The 26,427-nt window shown below is 36.3% G+C and overlaps 1 protein-coding gene and 1 pseudogene across 2 annotated transcripts in view; one reads left to right on the top strand and one right to left on the bottom strand.

Annotated features, from left to right (window-relative positions):
- TAF15 (TATA-box binding protein associated factor 15) overlaps positions 1-26,052 on the top strand; it is a 30,287-nt gene extending 4,235 nt beyond the window's left edge. The window contains exons 2-16 of one of the 2 annotated variants that reach the window (XM_090257922.1): positions 2,613-2,652; positions 4,080-4,131; positions 4,218-4,302; positions 4,386-4,488; positions 7,721-7,914; positions 9,135-9,156; positions 16,073-16,107; positions 16,742-16,774; positions 17,887-17,996; positions 19,903-20,032; positions 22,767-22,859; positions 23,517-23,598; positions 23,719-23,807; positions 23,902-24,490; positions 25,946-26,052. In XM_090257922.1, coding sequence (XP_090114048.1) covers positions 2,613-2,652; positions 4,080-4,131; positions 4,218-4,302; positions 4,386-4,488; positions 7,721-7,914; positions 9,135-9,156; positions 16,073-16,107; positions 16,742-16,774; positions 17,887-17,996; positions 19,903-20,032; positions 22,767-22,859; positions 23,517-23,598; positions 23,719-23,807; positions 23,902-24,490; positions 25,946-25,985 — 1,697 coding nt within the window. In that variant the 3' untranslated portion in view covers positions 25,986-26,052. Of the gene's footprint in view, positions 1-2,612; positions 2,653-4,079; positions 4,132-4,217; positions 4,303-4,385; positions 4,489-7,720; positions 7,915-9,134; positions 9,256-16,072; positions 16,108-16,741; positions 16,775-17,886; positions 17,997-19,902; positions 20,033-22,766; positions 22,860-23,516; positions 23,599-23,718; positions 23,808-23,901; positions 24,491-25,945 lie in introns of both variants that reach the window. The other variant, XM_090257921.1, reaches the window with a different exon arrangement.
- On the bottom strand, positions 21,174-21,593 carry LOC149998041 (calmodulin pseudogene; annotated as a pseudogene).
- Positions 26,053-26,427: the final 375 nt, after the last annotated feature.

Raw genomic sequence — 26,427 nt, 5'->3', positions numbered from 1 at the left:
AGCCTCAAAATATAGAAAGCAAACAAAAACCCTCAATTTTATAGTCAAATGGTGTTTTTAAGTATGCATCTCTATGCAAGTAATAGATTGGGTAGACCAAACATTAATAAGAATATGAATGTTAGCCGCTGGCTGCTGTGGATCTTGGTGTATTGAGCGTCAGCCTGTGAGCCAAGTGTCGCTGGTTCGATTCCCAGTCAGGGCACATGACTAGGTTGCATGTCAGGTTCCCAGCTGGGGGCGCGAGTGAGAGGCAACCACACAGTGATGTTTCTCTCCTCTTTCTCCTTTCACCTCTCTAAAAATAAAATAAATAATTTTTAAAAATTAAAATTAAAATATATGAATGATAGAACTAACAAGCATCATTTAACAAAATACTCAGTACTTTTCAAGCACATAAGGGGCATCATGCAAGGAAAATATTTAACGAGGGAAAAGCCAAAAACAAAAACAAAAACCCCCAGCAAATCTTAACAAATATCAGGAATAATGCAGAAAATACCATTTTTGGCTGCCATGGAATATAATTAGAAGACAAAAGCAAAGAAAACTCAAAGCACTTGGAAATAAAAGCACTTCTAAATAATTAATAGGTCCAGACACAAGACTCAGTGTCGAGAACTCATAATGAGCAGTTTGAAATGCCCTAAATAATACTTATAAACTGATTTTCTCTGATGAATATAAAACATCTGTACTTTCTCACTCAAGTATGTATACTAAGGGTCAGACTTATTGCTCAATATGCTTATTTCTGTATTTGCAGTTTTAGAGTCAGCTAGCTAATAAAATCACATTGATAATTTCAGAGGGCTGACATGGCTGGGTTACAGTTAAGGACTCGACTAGATTTGAGCCAGGGTCACATGACCTATATGTTGACTACTATAGTTTTGCCTGAGCCAAAGGAATATATACTGAGATCTTGGGACTCCACTGTCGTCACTGGGAGAACCTGTATTTATGCCTTTGGATATAGTTTAACTTAGTTTCATGCATTCCTGTAGTATCTTAAATTTTATTCACATTATCCCTACCCCCATCTCCCAGTATTCCTTTTCAGTTTCTAATTTGGTTAAAGCTAACTTTTTCCCTCATGTATTTAATCTCTGTAGCCCAGTTAGAGTCTATATCCTTTTCATATTTTTATTTGGTGAGCTAGAAATAAATTATAGTCATTTTATTATCAGAGACATGGCAGTGATGCAGTTTTTCTTTTTCCTCTCAGGTAGCCTTATGTTCTTCACATTTATAGAAGTAGTTTGTGTCAGGGTTGCATTCAATATTCATATAACTAAGGATTTTAAAAAATCTTGTTGAGTCGGATTTGAGATCTCTACTGCAGAAAAGTGCCAAATTTGATGTTACCCAATTATACAGTAATGCTTTCATGTTGTAGTTTTATATGAGCCAAATGAAAAAGTCACTGATGTGATCTGATTTGATTTTTTGGTTGGTTTACAGAACTGTCCAACAGCAAGTGGTTTTGTTTCAAATTGGATGAAGTTGGGTCTAATGGTCAGCAGTTTGAGACTCGAGTCATTTTAAAAAATGAAAGATTTTATTTATTTTTAGAGAGGGGGGAAAGGAGGGAGAAAGAGGAAGAGAAACATCCGATGTACAAGAGAAACATTGACTGGTTGCCTCTCTTGGGCGCCCTGACCAGGGACTGAACCCACAACCCAGGCATGTGCCCTGATCGGAAATCAACCAGCGACCTTTTCCTTTGCAAGGAAGGATGACGCCCAACCAACTGAGCCACACTGGTCAGAGCTCATTTTTTTGTAGTTGCAAGTATTTCATACAATATTCTTTTTTAAAAAGTTTTATATTTTAATTATACATTCAACATTATTTTATATTAGGTTCCAGTGTACAGCATAACGGTTAGACATTGTATAATATTACTTATTAATTTGACTGAGTAGAAGCCTAAAGGATAGAGCCTACTCAAAAGTTTTGATATAACATGTATTGAGAAAATTTTTTTTCTGTTTTGGACATATTATTCAATTCATACCTTCCTTGGTAGATTTCATTACCAAAAGGGAGGCTCGAAATAGGTATTGCTGAGTTGGTGTATCAGTTGGCTAAGACCCTGAAAACTTGGTAAAGTTGTAGTTAAACGACTAGCAGCAGCTTTTACCAAGTCTTCACAGATGTTTTTGTTGCTGCTGACAACCAAGGCAGTGCAGTACAAGGGGATGGTGTAGATACCCGGCTGGGGAGGGTGTAGAAGTAAATGTAATCCTGGGATTTCTCTTGCCAGTGTCTTCCCTCTTTTTGGTCCTGGTTAGTTTTAACATGCCTTTTAGTGTATAAAGATAATACAGCTTGAGCTTTTAAGTTTTAGGATGGATTTTTCACTTGGTTCTTGTGACCATCAGGACACGTTTGCATAGTATTTGTTTTCAAAGATATAGTTACTGTAAACACTAGATACTATTTTTACAGATTTTTCCTTGTACAGTATTTTTAACTTCTAGTTTTTCTTTCTGTAGTTACTTTTTATGACATTTTCTTATCACATTTCATCTGTAAGATCTAAAGTCAGGCTTTGAGGGAAGCATAATTTATATCAGATTTAAAATTCTTTTTATGTATTTTAGATTCTGGAAGTTACGGTCAGTCTGGGGGTGAGCAGCAAAGGTAAAGTATACATACATTTTAATAATACTATGAAAGAGTAGAACTGAGAAAAAAGGATGAATTTAATCAGGCCTTCTCACTTGAGATCTGGTATCTGGATGTCTTAGAAGAGTTGAATATTAGCTTGGCAAATGGAAAGAGTCAGCCTGTGTAAATAGTCGCTGTAAAATGTTTCTTCCTTTTTTAAAGGGCTGTTTGAATCAGTAAATAAAGATGCCCCCTAGAGATTAAAACAAATCTCACAGATATTGTAAAGATTGTTTTCTTGGGAAAAATTTTAAAAAGAAACAATTATTAAAAATATTTAAGCATTTTAACTATAACAGGTTCTTAGAAAAAACGTTTCATTTTTTTATTGTATATAATATGCTAATATGTTTTTTGGGGAGCAGAATTCCTAAAAGCACCATAATAGAAACGTTTAGCATTTTTTAAGACTCCTTATCATGCTTACAATAAAAAGTCTGTTTTTATGTGAATGTTTACATGCAGTAGGGTGCTTTTGATTACCAGAAATACAACCTTAAACTTATACTATAAATGTTTTGCAGTTTGATGTGGGATATTCAGAATAGCATCTCAAGAGAACAGTTTATAAAAACTGATTTGACTTTTTTATTCTCATAGGATAGTGCTACTCTCATAGTAGGCAATGAGCAAATGTTTATTCAATGAAATAGATTTTGTAAAGTTAAATTCTGTTAGCATTTAATAACTTAAAATGTTAAAAAGATTTCTTGAAAATGTTTTATTTTTCTTTGACATATATTCAGAAAGTTTGTTTCTGACTTGTTAGAGCTTATACACTATCAAATTAAAGACACTTCAAATCTGAGGAAGTTACATTTATTCAAACTATATGCTAGACTGTGTTCCAAAGTACAAAATAATTTTATTTTATGATAGAACTCTGAAAATAAACATATCTCTAATCACTGAGGCACAAAAATTAAACTTTAGTGCCACCTTGTGCCTTTTCTAGGAAGTTAAAGGCAGATTTAAGGCAAATGGTAGAAAGAAATTAATCTGTCAGAACATAGCTAAGTTGATTAAAGCGTTAACTGAAAGTCATTTTTCTGTGTCAGATATTGGTTATGGGTCTTGCTGCTTTATTATCTACCCCTCTGCCACCCCAAGCAAAATTCTCTTGGGATTTTCTAGCGCTGGTGAAGTTTTATTTGTAGGAGATTTTCAAAGCAAAACTTTTGGTGTTTGGCATCCAAATGGTCTGGGAGTGACTTCAATTATGTCTTTAGCAGCCTTTGGTCATCCCCTTGCACTTTAGACTCAAGAAAGAGGCAGATTGACAGTTTCTCAGAAAAGAAGCTTGTATTAGAGTTGAAAGTTGAAAATGAAGATAGGATTCTTTAAGTTGTTAAAGGTTAACAAATTTCTTTCAAGTAGTACTTTTTTTTTTTCCCCCCCAGTTATTCTTCCTATGGAAATCAAGGCAATCAAGGTTATGGACAAGCACCACAAGTAGGTTAAAATATGAATTGTGTTCTTCTTAAATAGTTACTTTTATCTTAAGTAGGTGATGAAACTTGTATTTACCTAAATTTCAGAGCTATTCTGGCTATGGGCAAACTACTGATTCTTCATATGGACAGAACTATGGCAGCTACTCCAGTTATGGACAAAACCAATCAGGTTGGACTGACTTGTAAATTTACTACTTTACAAATTTAAAAAATCAGAACTTTTTCTAAGTGGTATATCCATCTAATCTTTAGGTTATTCACAATCCTACGGTGGTTATGAGAATCAAAAGCAGAGTTCATATGGCCAGCAATCTTATAATAACCAGGGACAACAAAACACCGAATCATCAGGAGGGTAAGGAAACAGTGAAAGTACCGAGATTGTGTTGGGCAGTGGAAATAATACTTTGTGTATTAAACAGGTTTTACCAACTCTTAACTTTAAACACTTTTTTAAGAAAAGTTTTGATGGAGTATGAATTTCAGTTTTGTGTTATGAAGAATATAGAAATTATCAGCATTGTCATTTGGAACTTAACGATGTATTGTAAAATTGTTGGTTAGCTGTAAATGAGTGCACGTGATTTAAATGTTAAAAAGAAAAATTTGGATCTCTCCTTTATACTTGAGATTAAATAAAAACTTAGCCTATAAAAGAAGACTTTTCTTTTTTTTTGGTAGAGTGTAAAGTTTTTATTCATGCTCCAAGAAAGGAGAGGGGCGTGGTATGGAGAGATAGACCAGCATTGAGGGGTAGGGGCTTTGACTCTTTACTGGATTATGATTGGATTGAAAAAGGGCGGGAGGGGGTTGCTGTTGTGTGGCCCCTGGGCTGTTAGGGCGTTCTAACGGTGGGCTGCAGTTTGTTCCAATGTTTTCTTATGCCTTTGGCTGTAGGGAGTGGTTAGTTCTGGTCTTGCTTTTCAGTAATTTCCAGCCAAATTGTTCTAGGAAAAAACAAGTTTTCTTATATTATGATTGCTGGCTGTGAAGATGGGTGAGGAGGAGGCTGTCCACAGAGTCTGGAGAGATGGAGAAGGATTAGAATCTTCTTCAAACCTCACAGAGACAGGGGTTAGGGGCTTTGAGCTCCCACTGCCCACTGCTCCCCTAGTCGCAAATCTCAGGAGGCTGAGGGGGAGGGAGAAATAGAGGATGTTCCTGTACTGGCCACCAGAATGTTAGGGTGGTTGGTGTCATGGGCTGTGAAAGAATTCCCAAAGAGAAGAAAGTATAGAGAGTAAAGTTTTTTATTCATTCTCCAAGAAAGGGGAGGGGCCTGGTTTTGGAGAGAGACACCAGTCAAAAGGAAACTTTTCAGAGCTTGCTTTTATTTCTATTCCTATTTTATTTTTTTAAAAAAATTTTACTTCTCTTCAGAGAGCGGGGAGGGAGGGAGAAAGAAAGGGAAAGACATCAGTGTATGAGCGAATATCGGTCGGCTGCCTCTTACATATCCCCAGATGGGGACCTGGCCTGCAACCCAAGCATGTGGCCTGACTGGGATCCATCTGGTGACCTTTTGGTTTGTAGGTTGGCGCTCAGTCCACTGAGCCACACCTGCCAGGGCTCTATTTTATTTTTTAATCATTTGAATGTATTATTTTTTCAGGGACAAAAATATCAAAGAAAAAAATTCTGAAACATAATCACATATTTCAGATACCCTAAAATATATTTTATTTGTTAATATAGATATGTGAATATTTACCAGCAACTTTACAGGTTTTATAGCCTTTTTAACTTTAAGATTTGAAGGAGTCTGTACTTACTACTAATTTTAATAATAGCACTTTGAAATGCTTTTGCATATTCTGATTTAACTGATTCTTAAACACCACTATGAGATAGTATCGGTAATTATCCATTGTGTAGAAGTAAAGTCAAGATTACGTAGCTGATCAGGTTATATGTACAGCTAAAAAATGAAGGAAAAACTGAGGTCACTAGTATTTTCTCTCTGCAGCAAAGATGATTATTGTGAGTGAAATTCAAATAAAAGCAACAGGGAAAGATTTGTGAGGTCAGTTATCAGTCTAATAGATATTAGAGTGCTTTGAAAAGTAGAGAGTAAGTACAAATGTGAAAATAATACCCAGAAAACATGTTAGAAGGAAGAACTCTTCAAGCCCTGTCCCTTAGTTTTAAATTTAAGGAGACCCCTTTTATAAAGACATTTTTGGAAGTGTGACATAATAAATGTAGACCAAAGAAAAATGTTAAAATTGGTTTAACAACAGTTGTAAAGTGAAGTACTAGGTTTCTGACCATTGATGTGATGTGCTTTGGATAGGAAGTAGGGAAACATAATGAATTGTTCTGATACAGAATGTGACTATTAAGTTATGACACTTTTTTAGAAAGTAAACATTAGAACTCAAATCCAATCAAGTCTTTCTTTCAACATTCCCATCCTGAAAGCAGGTAATTAGTTGTCATATTTCTCAGAACATACTTAGAATTTATTTTTTTTCTGAATTGCCAGAGATAATAAGAAAGCAGTCTTATTATTTGGTAGTTAGGCTTTTCAGATAAAAAAATGACACCACAAAGCAAATTCCTTTTTTGCACTCAGCATACCAAAAATCTGAGTGAATACTGTTTTCTAAAATTTATCATCATTGAGGAGATTTAAGAGAATGTACTGGAAGATGAAGAAGATGATGATGAATAAGTTGGTTTTAGCACAGTTTTTTTCTTGTCTATAAAGCATTTAACCCTCCTGTACAAAACTCCTTTAAAAAAAAAAAATTGAAAGCTATGTAAGATTTGTTTTTAAACTGTGCAGTGTCTTTTTAAAAAAATATATAGTTAATACATTACAATGTGTCTTTAGCTCTGTCCCGGTGGTGTTTTCAGTAGCCACTCACCTTACCTTGTACAGTATGGGGGTTGTCCATTGGCATGGACATCTAACTCAGGTTCTTGTTGGTGCACAGCACAAAGTAGTTATACATGGGGATGGCAGACTTTTTTACCTTCAGTTGTCTTTGATGCAGTTTATATGAAATAATTGTTGTTCTGTTAACCAAATACCACTCTGTAATTGCAAAAAAAAGTTGCAGCTGTTTTGTTGACATTCTGAATGCTTTTAAGTAATTATAATTTTTTATTAAAAAATGTACTGTAGGTTCTAAAGATTATGAGAAAGTAGAGTTTAAAATACTACAACGTTAAAATTAAGTGTTATAGAGCCTTTCAATGTAACTATTAAAAGGACTCAGTACTTGTGGCATGTTTGTTAAAGAATCAAATATTCTATTGTACGTTGTGGCACCTTTAATTTTTTAATTCAAGGAGATGTAAAAACCATAGTGATCTTTTTTTTTCACCGATATTTTCAAAGGTGCATGTAGTTTTTTTCTCATAATGTGCCACCTCTTCAAGGACAGTGAAATTATTGTTTGAAGGTCATTCCATTGTCGATAAGGAGATTTTGTAGGTGAAAGACAAAATGATTCCCATCTAAAAATGGTAAATATGATTGAGGTCTAGCTGGTCAGGTCTTTTATATCAGTCTCAGTCAATGTGTTAACAGAGAACATAATCCTTTTATAAAACCTCTTAAATTCTTGTTTTCTGTTTAGCCAAGGTGGAAGAGCACCTTCATATGACCAGTCAAACTATGGTCAACAAAATTCGTATGACCAGCAGTCAGGCTATGATCAACATCAAGGCTCTTATGATGAGCAGTCAAATTATGATCAACAGCATGATTCCTATAATCAAAACCAGCAGTCCTACCATTCACAAAGGGAAAATTACAGCCACCACACACAAGGTAAGATATACCAACCTTCCCCCCACCCCCACTTACAGAATTACTTGTATTTTGAGTTTTGGATTGGAAGACCCAAATAGGATTTTAACTATAAAAATTTGGAATGACCTTGAACATATGGTCTCATGGTTATCAAAACTAGTTTACTAGATTTCTGTTTCTGAACTTTTTGGAGATTCCCAAATGGTCACGTGACTTTTTGATGGCTGATAAAGAATTTCCTTTATTGTCTCAGACAGCTTTGATCTTTTGGCAAATGTGTCTGCTACCAGTTCTTTTGGAAGTGGTGGTATACTTGATTTGGGGGAATTATAATTCTGTATTAGCCTAACCTCATCTAAGAAGAACCAGTCATTCCTTCCTGTTTTCCTGGAGGACTTTGTATATACCACTGATATCTAGGAATCTGTCCTTGCCAAGAAAGGGCAAAGGCCCTGTCGTATTCAATTTTGTACCTTCATTGCATAGTATAGGGCTTGGTTCATATTAAGTGCTCAATAATTATTTGTTGAATAATTGAGTGAATGAATAAGTGAATGAATAAAAGTAGGAGTTTATTCATTGAATATCTTTCAGTGAATATATGCACTGACTATCTCAGTTTGAAAATCCAATTATTTCTTGTCCACGCTTAATTTGCATTTAAATATTTTTGAGGTGAAGAAAGTAATAACTTCAGATTTGGCTTATGTTCTTTATCTAATTTATTAGGGTTCTGTACCTAATATTGTACTTTAACTCAAACTATTCTCTGTCACTATCACCATTTTGCTGTCTGACTTCAGCAGAGTGGAATTTGACAGATATAATTCCCAGATGTATTTTTTTGATATTGGTTGTTCAAGGAAATATTTTTTTTATTATTATTTTACTAATTTTTAGAGAGAAAGTGAAAGGGAGAGAGAAACATTGATTTGTCATTCCACTTATTTATGCGCTCATTGGTTGTTTCTTGTATGTGCCCTGGGTGGGACTAGAACCCACAGTCTTTGCATATCAGGACAATGCTCTCATTAACTGAGCTACCTGGCCCGGCTTCTCAAACACATTTACTTCCAGTTGGTTTTATGATGGACTTACCTTTGAATTCTGTGCGCATGTGCCATTTTTCAAAGACCATAATGTGTGACCTAAAGAGCTATTTAAGATTGTTATGGGAAGTCTGGGTCAGAAATCACAGTGGTTATTTATTTATGTATGTATTATTTTCTTTTTCATAGATGACCGTCGTGATGTGAGTAGGTATGGAGAAGATAATAGAGGATATGGCGGGTCACAGGGAGGAGGTAGAGGGCGTGGGGGATATGACAAGGACGGAAGAGGTCCTATGACAGGATCAAGGTAAGTTTTTAGGTATAGATGCCTATGTTTCTTCTCTCTGTTTCTTCTTTTTTTCTTTTTTCTTTTGGTTGTTGCTTAGCTAGTTTACTTCTAGCATCTAATGTAGTTTTAAGAGGCTTTAAAGAGATTATGTTGTAGAGAAGAGGGCAGAAATTCAAAATTTGTTTCCAGTCTTAAGATACTACATAAATTACCTCAGAATAGGTTTATGTTAGCAGTTTATATGGTGTACACTAAACACCAGTGGAGGAAAATCTCCTACTATGTTTGTGGTTAAACCACTTCATTATGTTTTTCCTGCCAGAGCTTTAGAATCTAAACTTCTTTAAAAAATGACTCTGGGAAATCCAAGTGTTTTGTTTGTAAAACATAAAAGGTAAGTTAATTGTGGAATGGAGGGCAGAGAGGCTTTTCCTTAAACTTGATTGCCTTGGGAAGGGAAAGCAGTAGGAGGCAATGGCATAGAGGTGTGGTTAGCAAAGAGAGAAAGGTTTAATGTCACCAAACTATTTCGTTCCTCTTCTTAAGTAAATAAATATTGAAATAATAAGTTGCAAAGTCACATACTATTGTGTATTTTATCTAGCCTAAGTTTTGGAAAAGGAATGACTTTTTAATACAGCTTTTCTGCCTCCATTGCTAGTACTACCAAGTTTGGCATATGTTATGAAAGCTGGTTTTAAAATTACATTTAAATTTATCTGTAAATTTAGCACTGTGGCCCTAAAAACAAGAATGAAAAAGTAGTTGTCATTTATTATCCGCAGATGAGAGGTTGGCAGGTGCAAATTTGTGTATAAAATGCACAGGCGTAAAAGATAATTTGTGTTCCTTGGGAATTGAAATTGTCAGTGGCCTGTTAACTGACACTTAATATATCAGTACTGGTTCACTCTTGCTCTTTAGGGATTGAGCTGAGTGTCTGCCCCCTGTGGTGGTCTGACCACAGAGCCAGTTACATACAGCACTGTCATTTATTCAACATGAACCAGGAATTTGATCTCACTGAGTTGTATTTTTCTATGTTTCGTGTGCATCGCTATGATATAATGGCAAAACTAGAGTCTAAACATAGACTCTTTTGTAAGACTTGAACATTAAAAGCCATTTATTGATAGCCAAAGTCAGCGTACTAAGGTAAAACAAGTATATTGTGTGCCTCTTCAATATCAAAGAGAACAGTTTGCCATCATGTATATATAAATGAACAATGTGAAGTGACACGGTGCTTACCTAAGAGCCTCCCTCCTACCTCAAACAGAATCCCAAACAGGATAACCAACAGGTATATTTAGTTTTCCAAATAGTATGTTTTGGATAATTGGCTGCCTTGGAATGCTCTATATTTTATAGTACATCATAGGTTTAATTTTCTTGATAAGGAAGTTATAATTATATCCTATAATTATTTATTAAAACATGACCATTTCTGAATGGTAGAAGGAAAATTCTTAAGTATATATTAAGTATATATTTTTATCTTTGAGAGATGACTCATCTTAGTATTAGAAACTTGAAAGGATCTTGAATGGTCCTCCTGATAAAGGAACAAAAATCCATACCAGAATCAACCTGAAAGTTCCATTTTTAAGTACTTTTTTAACCTCTTTGGCAATATATTTCAGTATAAGTTTTGATTGTATACTGAATCATGAACTAAGTTTTTGATTTTCATAGTCTTTTTATTTAGCCTTAGAACCTCTTTAAACAAAATCTTATGCAGGAGCCCAGTAGATATTAATTAGGTTAAAATGCCAGTCTGGTTTCTGTCGGGGTAGGAATGGGGGAGGGGTCTTGCCCAATTGCTGTCTACCTGAGGCAACCTCTCCTCAGTCAATAAATAGAAACCCATATGGATTATGATAATTACTCTCTATATTGGGTTGGCCAACTTTTTATGTGAGTAATTTAGACTTTGCAAGTCAGACAGCTTCTGTTGGAACTACTCAACTCCGCCCTTGTGTTGTAGCATCAAAGCATTCATAGACGGTATATAAACGAATAAACATGGTGTGTTCCAATAAAACTTCATTTATGGGTAACTTTTCATGTGTCAAAATATCTTGCTTAAAGATGTGCCTTTTTTTTTTTTAAGGTTTTATTTACTTTTAGAGAGAGGGGGAGGGAGGGAAAAAGAGGGGGAGAGAAACATCAATGTGTGAGAGATACATCGAGAGGTCGCCTCTCACTCGCCCGCAACCCAGGCATGTGCCCTGACTGGGAACTGAGAACCTTCTGGTTCACAGGCCAGCACCCAATCCCACTGAGCCACACCAGCCAGGGCAAAGATGTGCTTTTTAAAGCTCATTTATAGGGGTAAATTATTTTGAAATCAAATAAAAATGCTTGGTTTTAGGATCTTTTTTGCACGTGGTTTTACAATTGAGTACCAGAATACCCAAACATTTTTTTGTTAGTCTTCATTAACACTCGCGTTTGTGTTTCTATTCATCTTAATTAAAAATAGCAAGGTTGAAAATATAATCCTTTCGTGGCTGTGTGTAGACTATATTAGTTGGTTTTATATTTGAAGAAGAAGGGGGTACTGGTCGGATGTGTTCAAGGGTGGGACACTTTTAGACTCAGGTTGTATGATTGCTTGGCTACAGGAGGAATTCAGACAAAAAGGAAACTGTCAGTTTCCAAAATAAAGAAGAGAAATGTGAATGTTATAAGAATTATAGGCAACAATGTTTTTCTTTGAAAAAGCCGTTGCAGCAAAAAAGATTGAATTTCTAATTGTTCAAAATGGACCACTGACCTCTTAGTGGACTAGAAGTTTAACGACATAAATTCTCTGTTTTTAACTTCAATGTTGTGATGAATGCATTGCAAAATTGCCAGAACTTTATGGATAACCTTTTCATTATCAGTATGTCATCAAGTTAAATAACTGTTTCAGGCTTTAATAACTGAAGCCTAAAAAAAGTAATTTTGAATTTTGAGTGTTTTCTTAAAAGAGTTTTGGTGAGCTCCCTTAAAAATGAGCATATGTTCTGGTGATCGTCTAGAATACTTCTGCTCGATAGAAATACGTGTGTCACAAATGTAAGCCACGTGTAATTTTAAATTTTCAAGTAGTCAAATAAAATATAGGTGAAATTAATATTAATAATTATTTAATCTACTATATCCAGATTATTCATCAAGAATTCAGTATAAAAATTAGCATGCATTCTTTAAAAAAATTAACATTATTAGCTTTAAAAAAAGATTTTATTGAGTTATTTTTAGAGAGATGGGAAGGCAGGGAGAAAGAGAGGGAGAGAAACTTTGATGTGAGAGAGAAACATTGATCATTTGCCTCTCACGAGTCCCCAACTGGGGACCTGGCCTGCAGCCTAGGCATGTGCCCTGACCAAAATCGAACCAGCCGCCTTTTGGTTCTCAGGCTGGCACTCAATCCACTGAGCCACACTGGCCATGGCTTGTACATTATTTTTTTCATTCTAAGACTTTGAAATCCATTTTGTATTTTGCATTTAGAGTACATTCAGACTACCCACATTTCAGGTGGTCGGTAGCCACGTATGACCAGTGAATAATGTATTGCATAATGCAGCTCTAGGATGACAGATTCTTGGCCTCCCGAAATGTTGGTAAATGCTGAATCTAGAAAGCCTTTTTAACCACACGTATAAGAAAAGGGAGGAGATGAAAGAAATACAGCTACTATTGAGCATGGTATTTAAATCCAGTGAATCATTTCTATTTGGAGTTAATGTTGATGTTCTTTGTACCCCCAAAATTGTATTTTGGATTTACTAGTATGAGAACTCAAGTACAGCGGTTTTATTTTTTAACTAGGCTTTTTCAGCTTTTAGCCAAGTCTTTTTCTCTCTAGATAATGAATTTTCTGGTAATAAAAATTCCTCATTGTGCTTTTACTTCTTGGCCATTTTAGTCCTTGAATAAATATATTTAATTTAATTTTTTAAAATTAAAGGTGGGAATAAAGATGCTGTCAAAGAACTTTTTTCCTCTTGACAAGCGCCTGAAATTAAGTATGTCTTCTGTAAATATGTAATATAACAGTGAAAGACCCCTCAGTTCTACCCTAGGGTAGATTGGTCATTGTAATTTTGAACATGGGACAACCATTTCTGTAGTTGAGTCAAGAATATTTAGTTGGTTTTCTTATGCAGGGGGCACTCAGCTGTAAATTGGAGTATGCTTATGTCTACTGTAGTACGTAAATACCTCTACTACTTCACTTTAAAATGTTCTTCAGGAATTCTGTATGTGTATAAATTTGATTCCCTTTCTGGGAGGAAAACATTTATTATGGCAGCATTTTGATTCATAGATGTTCACATTTGTTCATGTCTTAATTTGCTAGTGAGTCCTTGACTTAGTATATGGGAATGGGACCTGTAACTTCACTATAGGTTTGAAAGAAAGATTCTTAATGATAGGCCCATCTTCTGTTAACTATTTAATAGTGAGTACTACTTGAGGCTTATTTACTATAACAAATTTTCTAATAAGAGATTATAACATAACAAATATGAACTTTTCTATTAAAGAGGAAAAACAGTTGAAACATTTGAACTTGGAAGAAAGTGTCACATAGAATTATAGATCATCTAGACCATTGTTTCTCAAACTTTAATGTACACATGAATTTACTGGGGATTTGATTTAGTAGGTCTGGGGCGAGGCCCAATATCATGCTTTTCCGAGATATTTGTAGGCTCTGCTTGTGCTGCTGTTCCATGGATGGCCCTTTGAGTAGCAGGGATAGAGACCCTTATTTTGTAAAGGAGGAATCTGAAGCCCAGGGAGAGTTAGTGACTTGTCCAAATTTTCAGGATTGGTTAGTGATAGTTGAGACTATATCCTGGATCTTTCAGTTTGAAGACTAGTACTTTTGCAAATGCACTAGGTGTTTGCATATTTATGGCTATTGTGTAGAAATCTTCAGCTGCTGTAATTTCAAAGGAAATGCTAAGCTAAACTCTTATTATATGAAGGAATAGGAAATTATAAACTTATTCAGATGTCATTAGTTTTATATCCCTTTTATTTTGCAGTGGTATATATCCTTTTAAAAAGTTGTATGAAGATGATATAGCTGGCCAGAATAGAAATTGTAGGAATTAGCTCATGTATGAAATTGCATGTTTTCTCTCCCTTTTGGCCAGATAGACAATTTGGTACTCAGTTAAGATGACAGCAGTATAATTACAAGATTCCTTTCAGCACTTGTGAAAATTTCCTATTAAAAAAATCTACTTTATCCTGGGGACCTTTAACTTCCTCACATAGGAATGTGAACTGAGTATTTTCACTGGTTCTTTTCTCATGGTTTTTTTGAATTCTAATGATCATCTTTGATCATTAGATGTTCACAGCTGAGATATTTTGGTTTCTAATAATAAGATTTTTAGCCATTTAATCTCAAGAACTCTGTTGGCTTTCCTTTCTCAAAGAGTTAAGCAGTGATATACAGGTCTTTTAGAAGTTTAGGGAGGGCTTGGGCACTCTTCTGAAAGAGCAATCTTAGAGACTTAATAAAAAAACTATATATGAGGGACCTGAGTTTCATATTGTCTACATAGCCTTGAAATAGTCTTATTCTCCTTTTTAGGCTTCCTGAAAATTCAAATAGGATAAATAGCAAATTAGGATGTATTAATATGTATCTGTATCTGAGCTGATTGAAGGGGGGATTTTTTTTACATCAAATTAGTAGACTAGACTAATGATAAAGGAAGAATACGTTCTTATTTATTCAGTGGTTTTTCTCAGGAAAAGCCATTTAGAGGGCATCGTTATCCCTAGAGAGGCTTTTAAGCAATGAAGAGAAATTAGTATATTAGACTAGTTTATTGGGTTACAGTAGAAGATAAGATTTATTGCCATCTGAAAACTTCAGGTGTTTTTATTTCCATTTCAGCACTTGAGTCTTAGAGGATTACTTAATTCAATCAAGAGAAATAAGCTTTCAATATATGGGTGTTTAAAGAGTTTCTTGATAAGAGAGATCTTAGATTTCTTAGGTAAAGCTGTGCACAGAAGGACCACTAACCTTTATCTGACAGTGGAAATTTGCCTAATGAGTATTTCTTCTGGGAAGTTGTAGTGTTGGAATCTATTGCATCCTGTCTCTGTTATAGTCTACTGATTGGTGTTCTGAACATTTGACAACATGAACCTTAGTATCTCTGATGTGAAGAGATTAGTACATTATGGTAGGTGTGGAGTAGGAGGGCAGCTTTAAATTAAGCTTTTTTAATGCTCATTTTTTCAGCTTTCAGAATGATTTGCAATTTTTTGGACTGCTTTTATTCAGGCTTACTTTCATATTCATACCCCACTTTTTCTCTTCATCTTGTAAAATCCACTATTTAATATCACAGTAGAACACAGTACTCAAGTTTTTACCTCTCCTGCTATCTAAATCTTAACCTTGCTTTATATCATTCTTCCTTTTTTTTTTCCTTTTTTCATATTTTAAAAAATACCTCCTTGGAAAGAATGTTTCCTCTATTGACTCTTCATGCTGTGCCTCCAGCTTTAAGTTATGATTTAAGTAGTATCCCTTTGTCTTGGGGTTGGGAAGACTTTAAAAGAAGTATATTAGGTATGTTCTGTAATACACTTGAAAAGGCACCCTTATGGAAATAGCTCATTGGGAAAAACACTTAGGTAAAAACAATATTTTGAAGTCTATGAAATGGAATTTACTGGAAAGCTAGAGGTGCTGCTGTTTTCCTAGGTGCTCTACTTGTGACAGTTAAGTGTAGATTGAGCCCAGGGCTCAGCACGTTAGAGACTTAAGGAAGAAATCATTTCTTCAATTTTTCCTCTGCAGTGGTGGTGACCGCGGTGGCTTCAAAAATTTTGGTGGTAAGTGCTGAGTATCCCAAAATGTTTCAGTGGAAATGCTATATAAATCTAAAAGCCACCAATATCTCGCAGACGCAGTCTAAGCCCTTTCTTACTTAACTCTGTTGAGGCTGGTGTGTGTTGTGTGCTTAAAAAAAAGATTTTATATATATATATATATATATATATGTATATATATCAATGAAAACATTAAAAAGCCATAGTTGATCTCAGTCCAATGGATTTCTACACAGTGAATTTGCATGAAAGTGTCTGTGGTGACCAATGAATAAGGCCTTTACTGGAATTTGACAGTACGTTGTTTTAATAAAGGTAGCTGACACGGTGTTTTTAAATTTTTAGGGTTTTTCAATCAGCCTTCACAACCAGAGCTTAATAGAAGTGATACTAGCATAATGCCAAAGTGGCAGGTGTTGTTTGGGACAAGTTTAAGGAAATACTGACATTTATCTCGATTTCTTAAACTTTTAATAAAACAATTTATATATTTACTTTGTAAATCTGTGATGGTTGACTTCCAAGGATTTTGGAAGTATTGACTTTTCGTGCCTTGGTTATTATTATTGTTTTAAAATGATTTCTAATGAGTTGTCTTAAATAGCTTTCTTTTTCTTTTTCTTTTCTTTTCCCTTAGGTCACAGGGATTATGGACCCAGACCAGATGCTGGTAAGATTTATGGTAGTTTGTAACTTTGCCATTGAGAGAATGTTAGTTTTCCACTTTTTTCAAGGGAAAAGTGTGTGTTTGGAGGCGTTAGCTCAGGAGGAAGATTTAATTTGATAGTGCTGGCAGAACTGGGGAGCTTTATTTCTAAAGACATACCAGAAAGAAAAATTCATGGAAAGTTTGCTGGGCAAAATTGTTATGTTTGTGATTTTGTACTGTTAATTAGCATTATTTAATCACTGCAAATCAGATTTGAAAGAATTTGTATTATTGGGAAATTAGAAGTAGAAAAGCTTTGTTTAAGGAAATAATTACATTGGATTGGTAGTCTCCTAGTGGGCCTAAGGAACCTGGATTCATACGTGAGAGAATTGTCTTACTCTGGGCAGAAGTCACTAATTTCATGTGGCTTTTTATTCTTAAATGAAATTCAAGGCTGCATGGAGCCTTTTGAAAGTTCTGATTTTAATTTCGTTTTTATTAAGATGCCAGAGTATTCTATATGGAAGGCAATTTCTGAATTATCCCTGATGGACTGAATTTTTTACATCTTTCTTATTTTGTTATACTAATCCAAAAGTGTATGTGTAAGGTAAGGTATGTTTCAAGGTGCTTCTACCCTCTGGTCTATAACAAAGCTGTTGCAGTGAACGGGGAAACCACCAATTCTGCTTGGCTTGCTTGGAAGTCCAACGTGTCAGATTTGGGGACTTGTCTATTAGAGAGCCTTAAAAGTATTGATTACCCATAAAGAATTAAAGCTCTCCAAAGAAAGGAATGCCAATTTATAAACTTTCTTCATCTCTTCCTGAGTTTGAGACCTGTATCTGAACCTAAAGAGTGAGATTTGTAAGATATCCCTTAATTGGTCTTTTGTACTTTACAATATGGACTTGATCCACTTTATCTTAAGTTTAGTTGTACTAATTGACCAAATAACTACTGTGACCACTTTGCATGTTTATATAAGACTTTTATTATATTGGGTTTTTTTTTTTTTCAGCCATAGAAAGAGTTGAATATTGGACAGTAAATTATTGTTCTTGATTACTAAGCAGAATGTAGTAAAATCAAGGAATATGTAAAATTAACCATCATTTTTTTCCCCTTAGATTCAGAATCTGATAATTCAGATAACAACACAATCTTTGTGCAAGGACTTGGGGAGGGTGTGTCTACAGATCAAGTGGGGGAGTTCTTTAAACAGATAGGAATTATCAAGGTGAGTGAAAAGTATAGCTTTTGTTAAAAATCTCATAATCATTTACATATTCTGGTTAAGATACATAGATTACATAATAAGCCTCTATCCTAGTAAGGCTTGTTTCTGAAAATTCATTGGTGCACATTCTCACCCTTTTCTGTAGGCATTTGCTAAATACATGATGGTTTTATTCCTTGTTTGTGTTTACCTTTCCACGGCCTTTTACAGCTTTAGCTTTCAATTATAGGACTCTAAAAATAGTCTCTGACTAGCTCCTAGAATTCTAAGACCAAATGAAATTGTGAGAATATTTTATAGATTCTGAAAAACAAATATATTTAGCAAACTCAAGTTGTTACTGACAACTTCTTGTTTTGGTATTCTTGTTTGTGATACATATTAGCCCAATATGTAATGTTTTATTTGATAACTTTATTGTGCTGTTTCATGCAAATATTGGCCAAAAAGTTCATTTAGTTTTTTCCTTGCCTGATAGCATTGTTTAGAGAATTAAATGAGTTAACACACGTATACACAGATTGCTTATAACAGTTCTCCCAATAAATGTTAGTCATTTATTAGTATTATTGGGTTGGCCAAAGTTAGTTTTTTTCCATATGATGGCTCTAGTAGTGCTTAGTTGTCCTTCACTTCATTTGAAACAATTTTGTTAGATTGTATTGTGACAGCTGTCATACCATTGTGCATTAAAAAAAAAAAATTATAGCCCTGGCTGGTGTGGCTCAGTGGACTGAGTGGCAGCCTGCAAACCGAAGGGTCACCCACCGGTTCAATTCCCAGTCAGGCATATGCCTGAGTTGTGGGCCAGGTCCCAGTTGGGGCCGCATGAGAGGCAACCACGCATTGATGTTTCTCTCTCTCTCTCTTTCTCCCTCCTTTCCCCTCTCTCTAGAAATAAATATTTTTAAAAACCTTATCAAAATCAGTGAATTTTTGTGTAGCCATTTTAATATTGAAGATGGAATAGGCAACATTTTCAGTGTATTATGATTTATTATTTCAAGAAAGGTAAAAACACAACTAAAATGCAGAAGATTTGTGCAGTGTATAGAGAATGTGTTGTGACTGATCAAACGTGTCAAAAGTGGTTTGTGAAGTTTCTTGGTACTATTGACATTTTGGCCAATAATTCTTTGCTGTGGGCTGTCTTATGCATTGGAAGATGTTTAGCAGCACCCCTGGCCTCTACCCACTGGAAGCCAATAGTGGGAGACAGCTGACATACTGAAAATATGCAAACCAGTGAAGTTATTGGTGAAAATGAAAAATACGTCTTTTATTTTACAGAAATAACTAAACAGACTTTTTGGTCAACCCAGTCTTTTTCATGTCTTCAACTAGAAAGCATCATTAGGAGCAGTGTTGGAAGATTGTAGCATTTGCCTGAAATCAATTGACAGTTGTCTTGTTTTGGTGTCTATGGAATTACTCTCTTTTTTTCCTCTCTTCTTGCTAAGTTAAAATTTCTTAAGGAATTAATTACACATGAAATATGTAAAAAAGTAAATTCTGATTAAGTAAAAATTCTTCTTTGTCTTCTCCCATTCTAGCCAAATCTAGTGTGTAATCTTAGTGTTAATCTGTTGATTTGCTTAGTGAACATTTTTCCTGGCCTTTTTTGTTTTACAAGGTATAGATTGGCATAAAGCATTATTTACATTTTTTTGTGGGTTTAAAGGAATTATACACAGATAAAATACATATACTATATCATTTTTAGTTTGGTTTTTCACTTAATTTGTCTTAGCGTATTTTCCTTTTTAAAACCTACAGATAACTTCACTTTAATAAATGGTTCATAGTATTTTGTAGTATGGAAGTGTGAATTTCTTTAAAATAATAAATTACATGGTTTCTGATCATTTTTTCTTAAAATGCTAACACCAGCTTGTTTGTTCCTCAGACAAACAAGAAGACTGGAAAACCAATGATAAATCTGTACACAGACAAGGACACAGGGAAGCCAAAAGGAGAGGCAACAGTGTCATTTGATGACCCTCCTTCAGCTAAGGCAGCCATTGACTGGTTTGATGGTATGTTTCATTCATATAATTTTAGCATGCTCTTTGGATAAAAATGTTTTCTAGTCTTGAAGTCAAAATATGTTCTGGTAGACAGTGGTTATTTTCATGTTTACTTTTATAGCTAATTTTATTAAGAATATAGGCCAGACTTTTAATATACCTTTAGAAATGAGATGAGCTCTCTTTCTTGTTTTTGTCTAGAATATTTCCTTGTATCATGACTTGTGCTTGAGGCCACCCTGATATAGATGTAGAGGGTTGGCCTGGTTGACCCTATTATATTCTTTTAAACTTTAGGTTAATTTTTCTTTCAAATACAAAGTTTATACATAGAAAAAATATTAAGTTTTTTTTCCCCTGAAGATGAGAAAGCATGGGAAAATAGAAGGAAGGAGTTAAAGCACCATAGTCCTTTACTCAGAGATAACCACTGGTAATATTTTTTTATTAACTTTTCTCCCAATTTTTAAAACTGTATTTAAAAAACAGTTTATCATTACGTTCCAAATGTAGTTTTGTTTCATGTACTTATTTTGGCAGCGGGGTATAATTTTTTTTTTAAGTGGAAAACACATAATACAACTTGAAATGGATTTGAGGCAAATTGCGTCATAAGCAGATTTTTCTTTAAGGGCTAAGCAAAGTTTAAAAAGCAAGTAACAATAAAAGAAAATATCTCTGGTACAGGACCAGCATTACAAAAAAAGGGTGTGTGAGTGCCTGGATAATACATCCGTTCTGCAGTAGTGCAGCTTTTAAGTACATATTGTTGACTGTCCATAGTCCACATAGAGTTACAACTCCACACTTCAGCAACAGCATGCTGACAGTTCTTAAAGAAAACTTTTTAAAAAGGCATAACCCAGATGTTCCCTCATTTGACCAACTCCATCTAAGTTTAGATGTGCAGAAGGGCTTAGATATATCCAGAACAAGCCACATGCAATGTGTTACTTGATCAGTTTTCTAAAATAAGGTTTCAGGACAATGACAGTGAGATTTAGGAAAGAAGACGACGTGGAGGAATGAAGTCCGAATTACTATACATGTCTATTTTTGACAGTAGGGGAAACCTTTTACAGATAAGTTACAAACAGAAAAGGCAAATAAATAATTGTACAGGAAATTTAACACATTCTCTACAGTGTTTTTACTTTGCTGTCATCATTTGTACAAACTCTTCATCGTTTACTTGACCATTGTCATCAATATCTGCTCCCTGATCATTTCATCAGCCTTTTCATCTGTTAGCTTCTGTCTAAGGTTTGTCGTCACATGGCAGAGTTCTGCTGCACTAATAGAGCCGTTGCCATCCTTATCAAACACATGGAATGCTTCTCTAATTTCTTCACTGTCTGTGTCTTCGTTTTTCTTGCCATCATTGCCAGGAATTTTGGGAAGTCAATTGTGCCATTACCATCAGCATCCACTCTGTTAACCATGTTCTATAACTCAACTTTTGTGGGATTCTGCCCAAGAGACCTCATTACAGTTCATCACCATTTTTGTCAGATAGTGAAAAAGCTTTTTTGAATTCTGCAGTCTGCTCTTCAGTCAGTTGGTCTGCCATGCTGCAAGCACTGCCGGTCTCCAGAATGTGACCATGCAGCCACTTCAGTTGGATTTCATGTTCTTTTCACTAAACATTTTTACATAGTGATTTCCCCATATTATAAATTCACCTGTTTTTCCAAAACATAATTTCATTCTTTTGCTTCTTCCAAGATGAGATTGTGATACCTTATATGTCCTTACCTCCATGTTCTTTACTCTTTTGTACTCATCTACCAAGCCCCATTGCCTTGCTCTTGAAGGCTTGGTCCGTTCTTCCTGACTTCTGCTTTTTATCTAGAGCTTCTGTGAATCATAAAGCAATTTCCTCTGCTCATGATACGTTTAAAGATTATTGGCCAGCTCTCGCTGGTGTGGCTCAGCAGACTGAGTGCTGGCCTGTGGAATGAAAGGTTGCCGGTTCGTTTCCAGCCAGGGCACATCCTGGGTTGTGGGCCAGGTCCCCAGCTGGGGGCATGCAAGAGGCAACTGATAGAGGTATCACTCGCACATTGATGTTTTCTTCTCTTTCTCCCTTCCTTTCTCTCTCTCTCAAATTAAATAAAAAATTAAAAAACAGAACAGAACAAATGAGTTTTCTTTCCACCTTTGACCCCTCCCCACATCAGTGGTCTTGTTTTCCCTATTGAGAGTTAAGTATAATAGTGTATATACAAGTATATGTGTGCATATATAAGTACATGTGCACACTCGTGCATGTGCACACATGACTCTCCCAGTTACAGATCTGCTCTATTCAATAAATTGTCATGGTTTAATACTGTTACCTTGACTCTTTGGGAATACTAGTGTGTTTGAATTTCCGTGAGGACATGTCAGTTATTCCTCTGAAATTAAAAATACTCGAGACAATTTAATGTTTTTATTGAGAAGTGCAAATGTGGAGTAGCAGTTCTTTCTTTCTTTCTTTTTTTATAATTCTCACCCGAGGACATGCTCATTGTTTGTAGAGGAGGGAAAAGAGGGAAAGAAACATCCATGTGAGAGAGAAGCCTCGACCAGTTGACTCTTGTACCCTCCCTGACCTGGAATCAAACCTGCAACCCAGGCATGCTCCCTGACTGGGAATCAAATCCATGACCTTACAGTTTACGGGGTGACGCTCCAACCAACTGAACAGTACAGCCAGGGCTGGTGTAGCATTTCTTCAAACCATTTTCTTTTTCCTTAGGGAAAGAATTTCATGGCAACATCATTAAAGTGTCTTTTGCCACCAGAAGACCTGAATTTATGAGAGGAGGTGGAAGTGGAGGTGGGCGGCGAGGTAAGATACTTGTTGCTTATTAGCCCAGATATTGTACAGAGGGTTTGGATTTGAGTCTGTCATATGTCCCCATTGTGTGAACTTGCTGCTACCTCCTTCTCTGCCTTGTTTTTTTTCCTTCTATGTTAAGGTGAGAGGGTATTAAATAGGAGATTAGGTAAATAAGGTGTCATAGTACCTACGAGAGTAGTGGAAGAAGGTTCTGAAAATTCCTTTGGAAACTTGTATAGCAGTTCGTTATTCTCCTGGAAATCAGGAGGCAATCAGTTAAATGATATCTAATTAGATACTTAATCTGACCAGTGTGTAAGTTCCCTGATATATTTACTGCCAGGTTGTTCGTTTCTGTTGGGTCTAATTCCTTAAATTTGGAATATGTCTTCTCACTTAACCCTTATTACTGAGATTCTTTAAGGAGGGTATTACAGAAAAGTTTTTAAGTGTACATTATTGGCACTGTAAAGTGTGTCTGGGATCTTTCCCACATTTCCTGCATTTATTATGTAAAGCCCCAAATCACAGAATCACAGAGGCCTGCCATAAGGGGGGGGGTACTGTCCAGTTCCTGGTAGGCACATGCTTTCATCTGGTACTTTTTCTATGCTTTGTTAACGTTTGCTGCTGATTTTTGTCCCTTCCCTCCCCTAAATCCCTCAGGCCGTGGAGGATATAGAGGCCGTGGAGGCTTTCAGGGGAGAGGTGGAGACCCCAAAAGTGGGGACTGGGTTTGCCCTAATCCGTAAGTATCCCATTTACTTCGGCGGGAGTAGAAGTTGAAATTGAGGTTGGAAGATGCAAGGGGAGTTCTGAATCCATTGGAAGCTTTTGAGGAGCATTTTTACTTTCCTTTTTTCCTCAGGTCCTGTGGAAATATGAACTTTGCTCGAAGGAATTCCTGCAATCAGTGCAATGAACCCAGACCAGAGGACTCTCGTCCCTCAGGAGGAGGTAGGCTAGCTTTTTGGTATGTATCTTCTGACTAGCATGAAGGAAACTTTACATCATTTTGCTGATGCCTTTGGTTTGCATTTCTGCCTTGCAGATTTCAGGGGAAGAGGCTACGGTGGAGAGAGGGGCTACAGAGGCCGTGGGGGCAGAGGTGGAGACCGAGGTGGCTATGGAGGAGACAGAAGTGGGGGCGGCTATGGAGGAGACAGAAGTGGGGGTGGTTATGGTGGGGACAGAGGAGGTGGCTACGGAGGAGACCGAGGTGGTGGCTACGGAGGAGACCGAGGCGGCTATGGAGGTGACCGAGGCGGCTATGGTGGGGACCGAGGCGGCTATGGAGGAGACCGAGGTGGCTATGGAGGTGACCGAGGTGGCTACGGAGGAGACCGAGGCGGCTATGGTGGGGACCGAGGTGGCTATGGTGGGGACCGAGGCGGCTATGGAGGAGACCGAGGCGGCTATGGTGGGGACCGAGGTGGCTATGGTGGGGACCGAGGTGGCTATGGAGGAGACCGAGGCGGCTATGGAGGAGATCGAGGTGGCGGCTATGGAGGAGACCGAGGAGGCTATGGTGGGGACCGAGGAGGCTATGGTGGAGATAGAAGTGGAGGCTACGGAGGAGACAGGAGTGGTGGCAGCTATGGAGGAGACCGAGGTGGCTATGGAGGCAAAATGGGAGGAAGGTGAGTATTAGAATATACTGTTTACCTCACTGCTCTTAGATTTTAAGGTCTGAGCCCTTTTGTCACATTTCCTTATTGTCTAGTTTTTTTGAATTTGAATTTCCTATGGGCAGTTCTATCAGGGTGGAGAAGATCTATATAGTTGTCTGCTTAGTAGTTTTTAAAAATAATTATTTTGAAAATTTTATTCATGAATCTTCATATGAGTGTGTATGTGTTCATTCTCATAGCAAAGGTAATTGAGATTGAGAGGTAATTTGAAACTGTAAATCAGGGATTCTTAATCTAAATGGTGGGGGAGAACACACCTTTCATAGTGGTATGCTTTTTCAATCATATATGCTATATATACCCAGCAGTAGTTTTTCTAGTGATTCTGGTAATACCTTTTTCCAGATGAAAGTCACTGGTGGTATTACTGGGAGTGTGTTGTGCAGTGCACTTGAATGGTGTAGAGGTAGGAAAAAAATTGAATAACCAGCGATACAAAGAAATTTCAGTTATTATACTAAGCATTTGTATTCCAGAGGTAGTACGGCATAGTGAGAATTAGTATAGCAGGTGGTTACAAAGCCAGGAGTTCGGAGGGTTTGGAGACAGACTGGCTGGGTTCAAATCTTGGCTCCACCCCTTACTAGTGATGTGACCTTAGGCAAGTTACTTAACCCTTTGGAGCATCAGTACTGTCCTGTGTACAGTGGGGCTAATAATTCCTCCTTCATGGAGTTATAGTAGATTATGTTATAAAAGTTGCTGGTCCATAGTAAGTACTGTGTAATTTTTAGCTATTAGTAATTATCATCATTTATTGAGTACTTCTTAGCATATGGCAAGTCCTTTGGAAGTGTGTGTATATAAAGGGTGGGGCAGAAGTAGATTTACAGTTGTGAGTATGCAAAACACAAGAGTTTATTTTTGTATTACTATTTATTAAGTATCGTATTATTTTCCATAACAGCTGTAAACCCGCTTTTGCCCCACCCTGTATTTTAGTTATCCTTCTTTCAACCTCATAAAGTAGGTATACTTCCTATTTTACAGAGTTAGGAACATTGAATAACTTTTCCACAGTCACATGGTAAGTGGGAGATCCAGAATTCTTAGATGAACGTGTTTGTTTGCTTATTCCACTATGCCACTGGTCTGCTCAGAGTGCTGGAATTAGCATAGTTTCTTACCTCCTGAAATACCACAGGGGTTTGAAATCCTTATTCTAGGTGGGAAATTTTAAGAGAGTTGGTGATAGTAAAGCTGCTTTTAGGAACTTCATGGGTCTTAAAGCTGATAAGACATTTACTACGCACCTTCTAGGAGCAGTGAAATAAATCAGGCACGGTGCCATCCTTGCAGAAATTGTCAAGCTGATACCAGTCACCCGCACCCTGAAGAAGTGTTTGATACAGCCCTTTGGTAGAAAATTAGCATTTAGTCTGGTTCTTTATTTTTCATTCCTAGAAACGACTACAGAAATGATCAGCGCAACCGACCATACTGATGACTGTTTTGAATGTTCCTTTGTCTCTGACATGATCCATAGTGAAATTGCCAGAGTTTTGCCTGCTGCTTTCCTCGTGGCCTCTTCTTGGGTAGTGAAATTAAGTGACATTTGGAATTTTATTTGGGGGCAGGGGGGCTGGGACAGTTTTTCTTTTAGTAATGTTTGTTGAAAATTTCCCCTTTAGTTTCCAACTTTCTCCTTCCCAACCCTTGAAGCTAAATGCATTGTAAAATATTGCCAAAATGGAAAGTGTTTTGTAATAATGCAATAAAGGCTGCTTGTTTTGTGGATTTTTGTACACTTAGTGCATTGTTCTGTTACGCTCAGGATTTAGTTACAGCAGATTCTAACCCTGAAGAATTAGGAAATGAATTCTACTTCATTAAATTAAAATGCTACTTTCAACAACATTTATTGTACTTCTGTTTAGAATGGCAGT

The sequence above is a fragment of the Furipterus horrens genome, unplaced genomic scaffold, assembly GCF_987537825.1.
Source record: "Furipterus horrens unplaced genomic scaffold, mFurHor1.1.pri manual_scaffold_11, whole genome shotgun sequence".
Taxonomy (NCBI): Eukaryota; Metazoa; Chordata; class Mammalia; order Chiroptera; family Furipteridae; genus Furipterus; species Furipterus horrens.
This window is presented reverse-complemented; position numbering and strand designations above follow the sequence as displayed.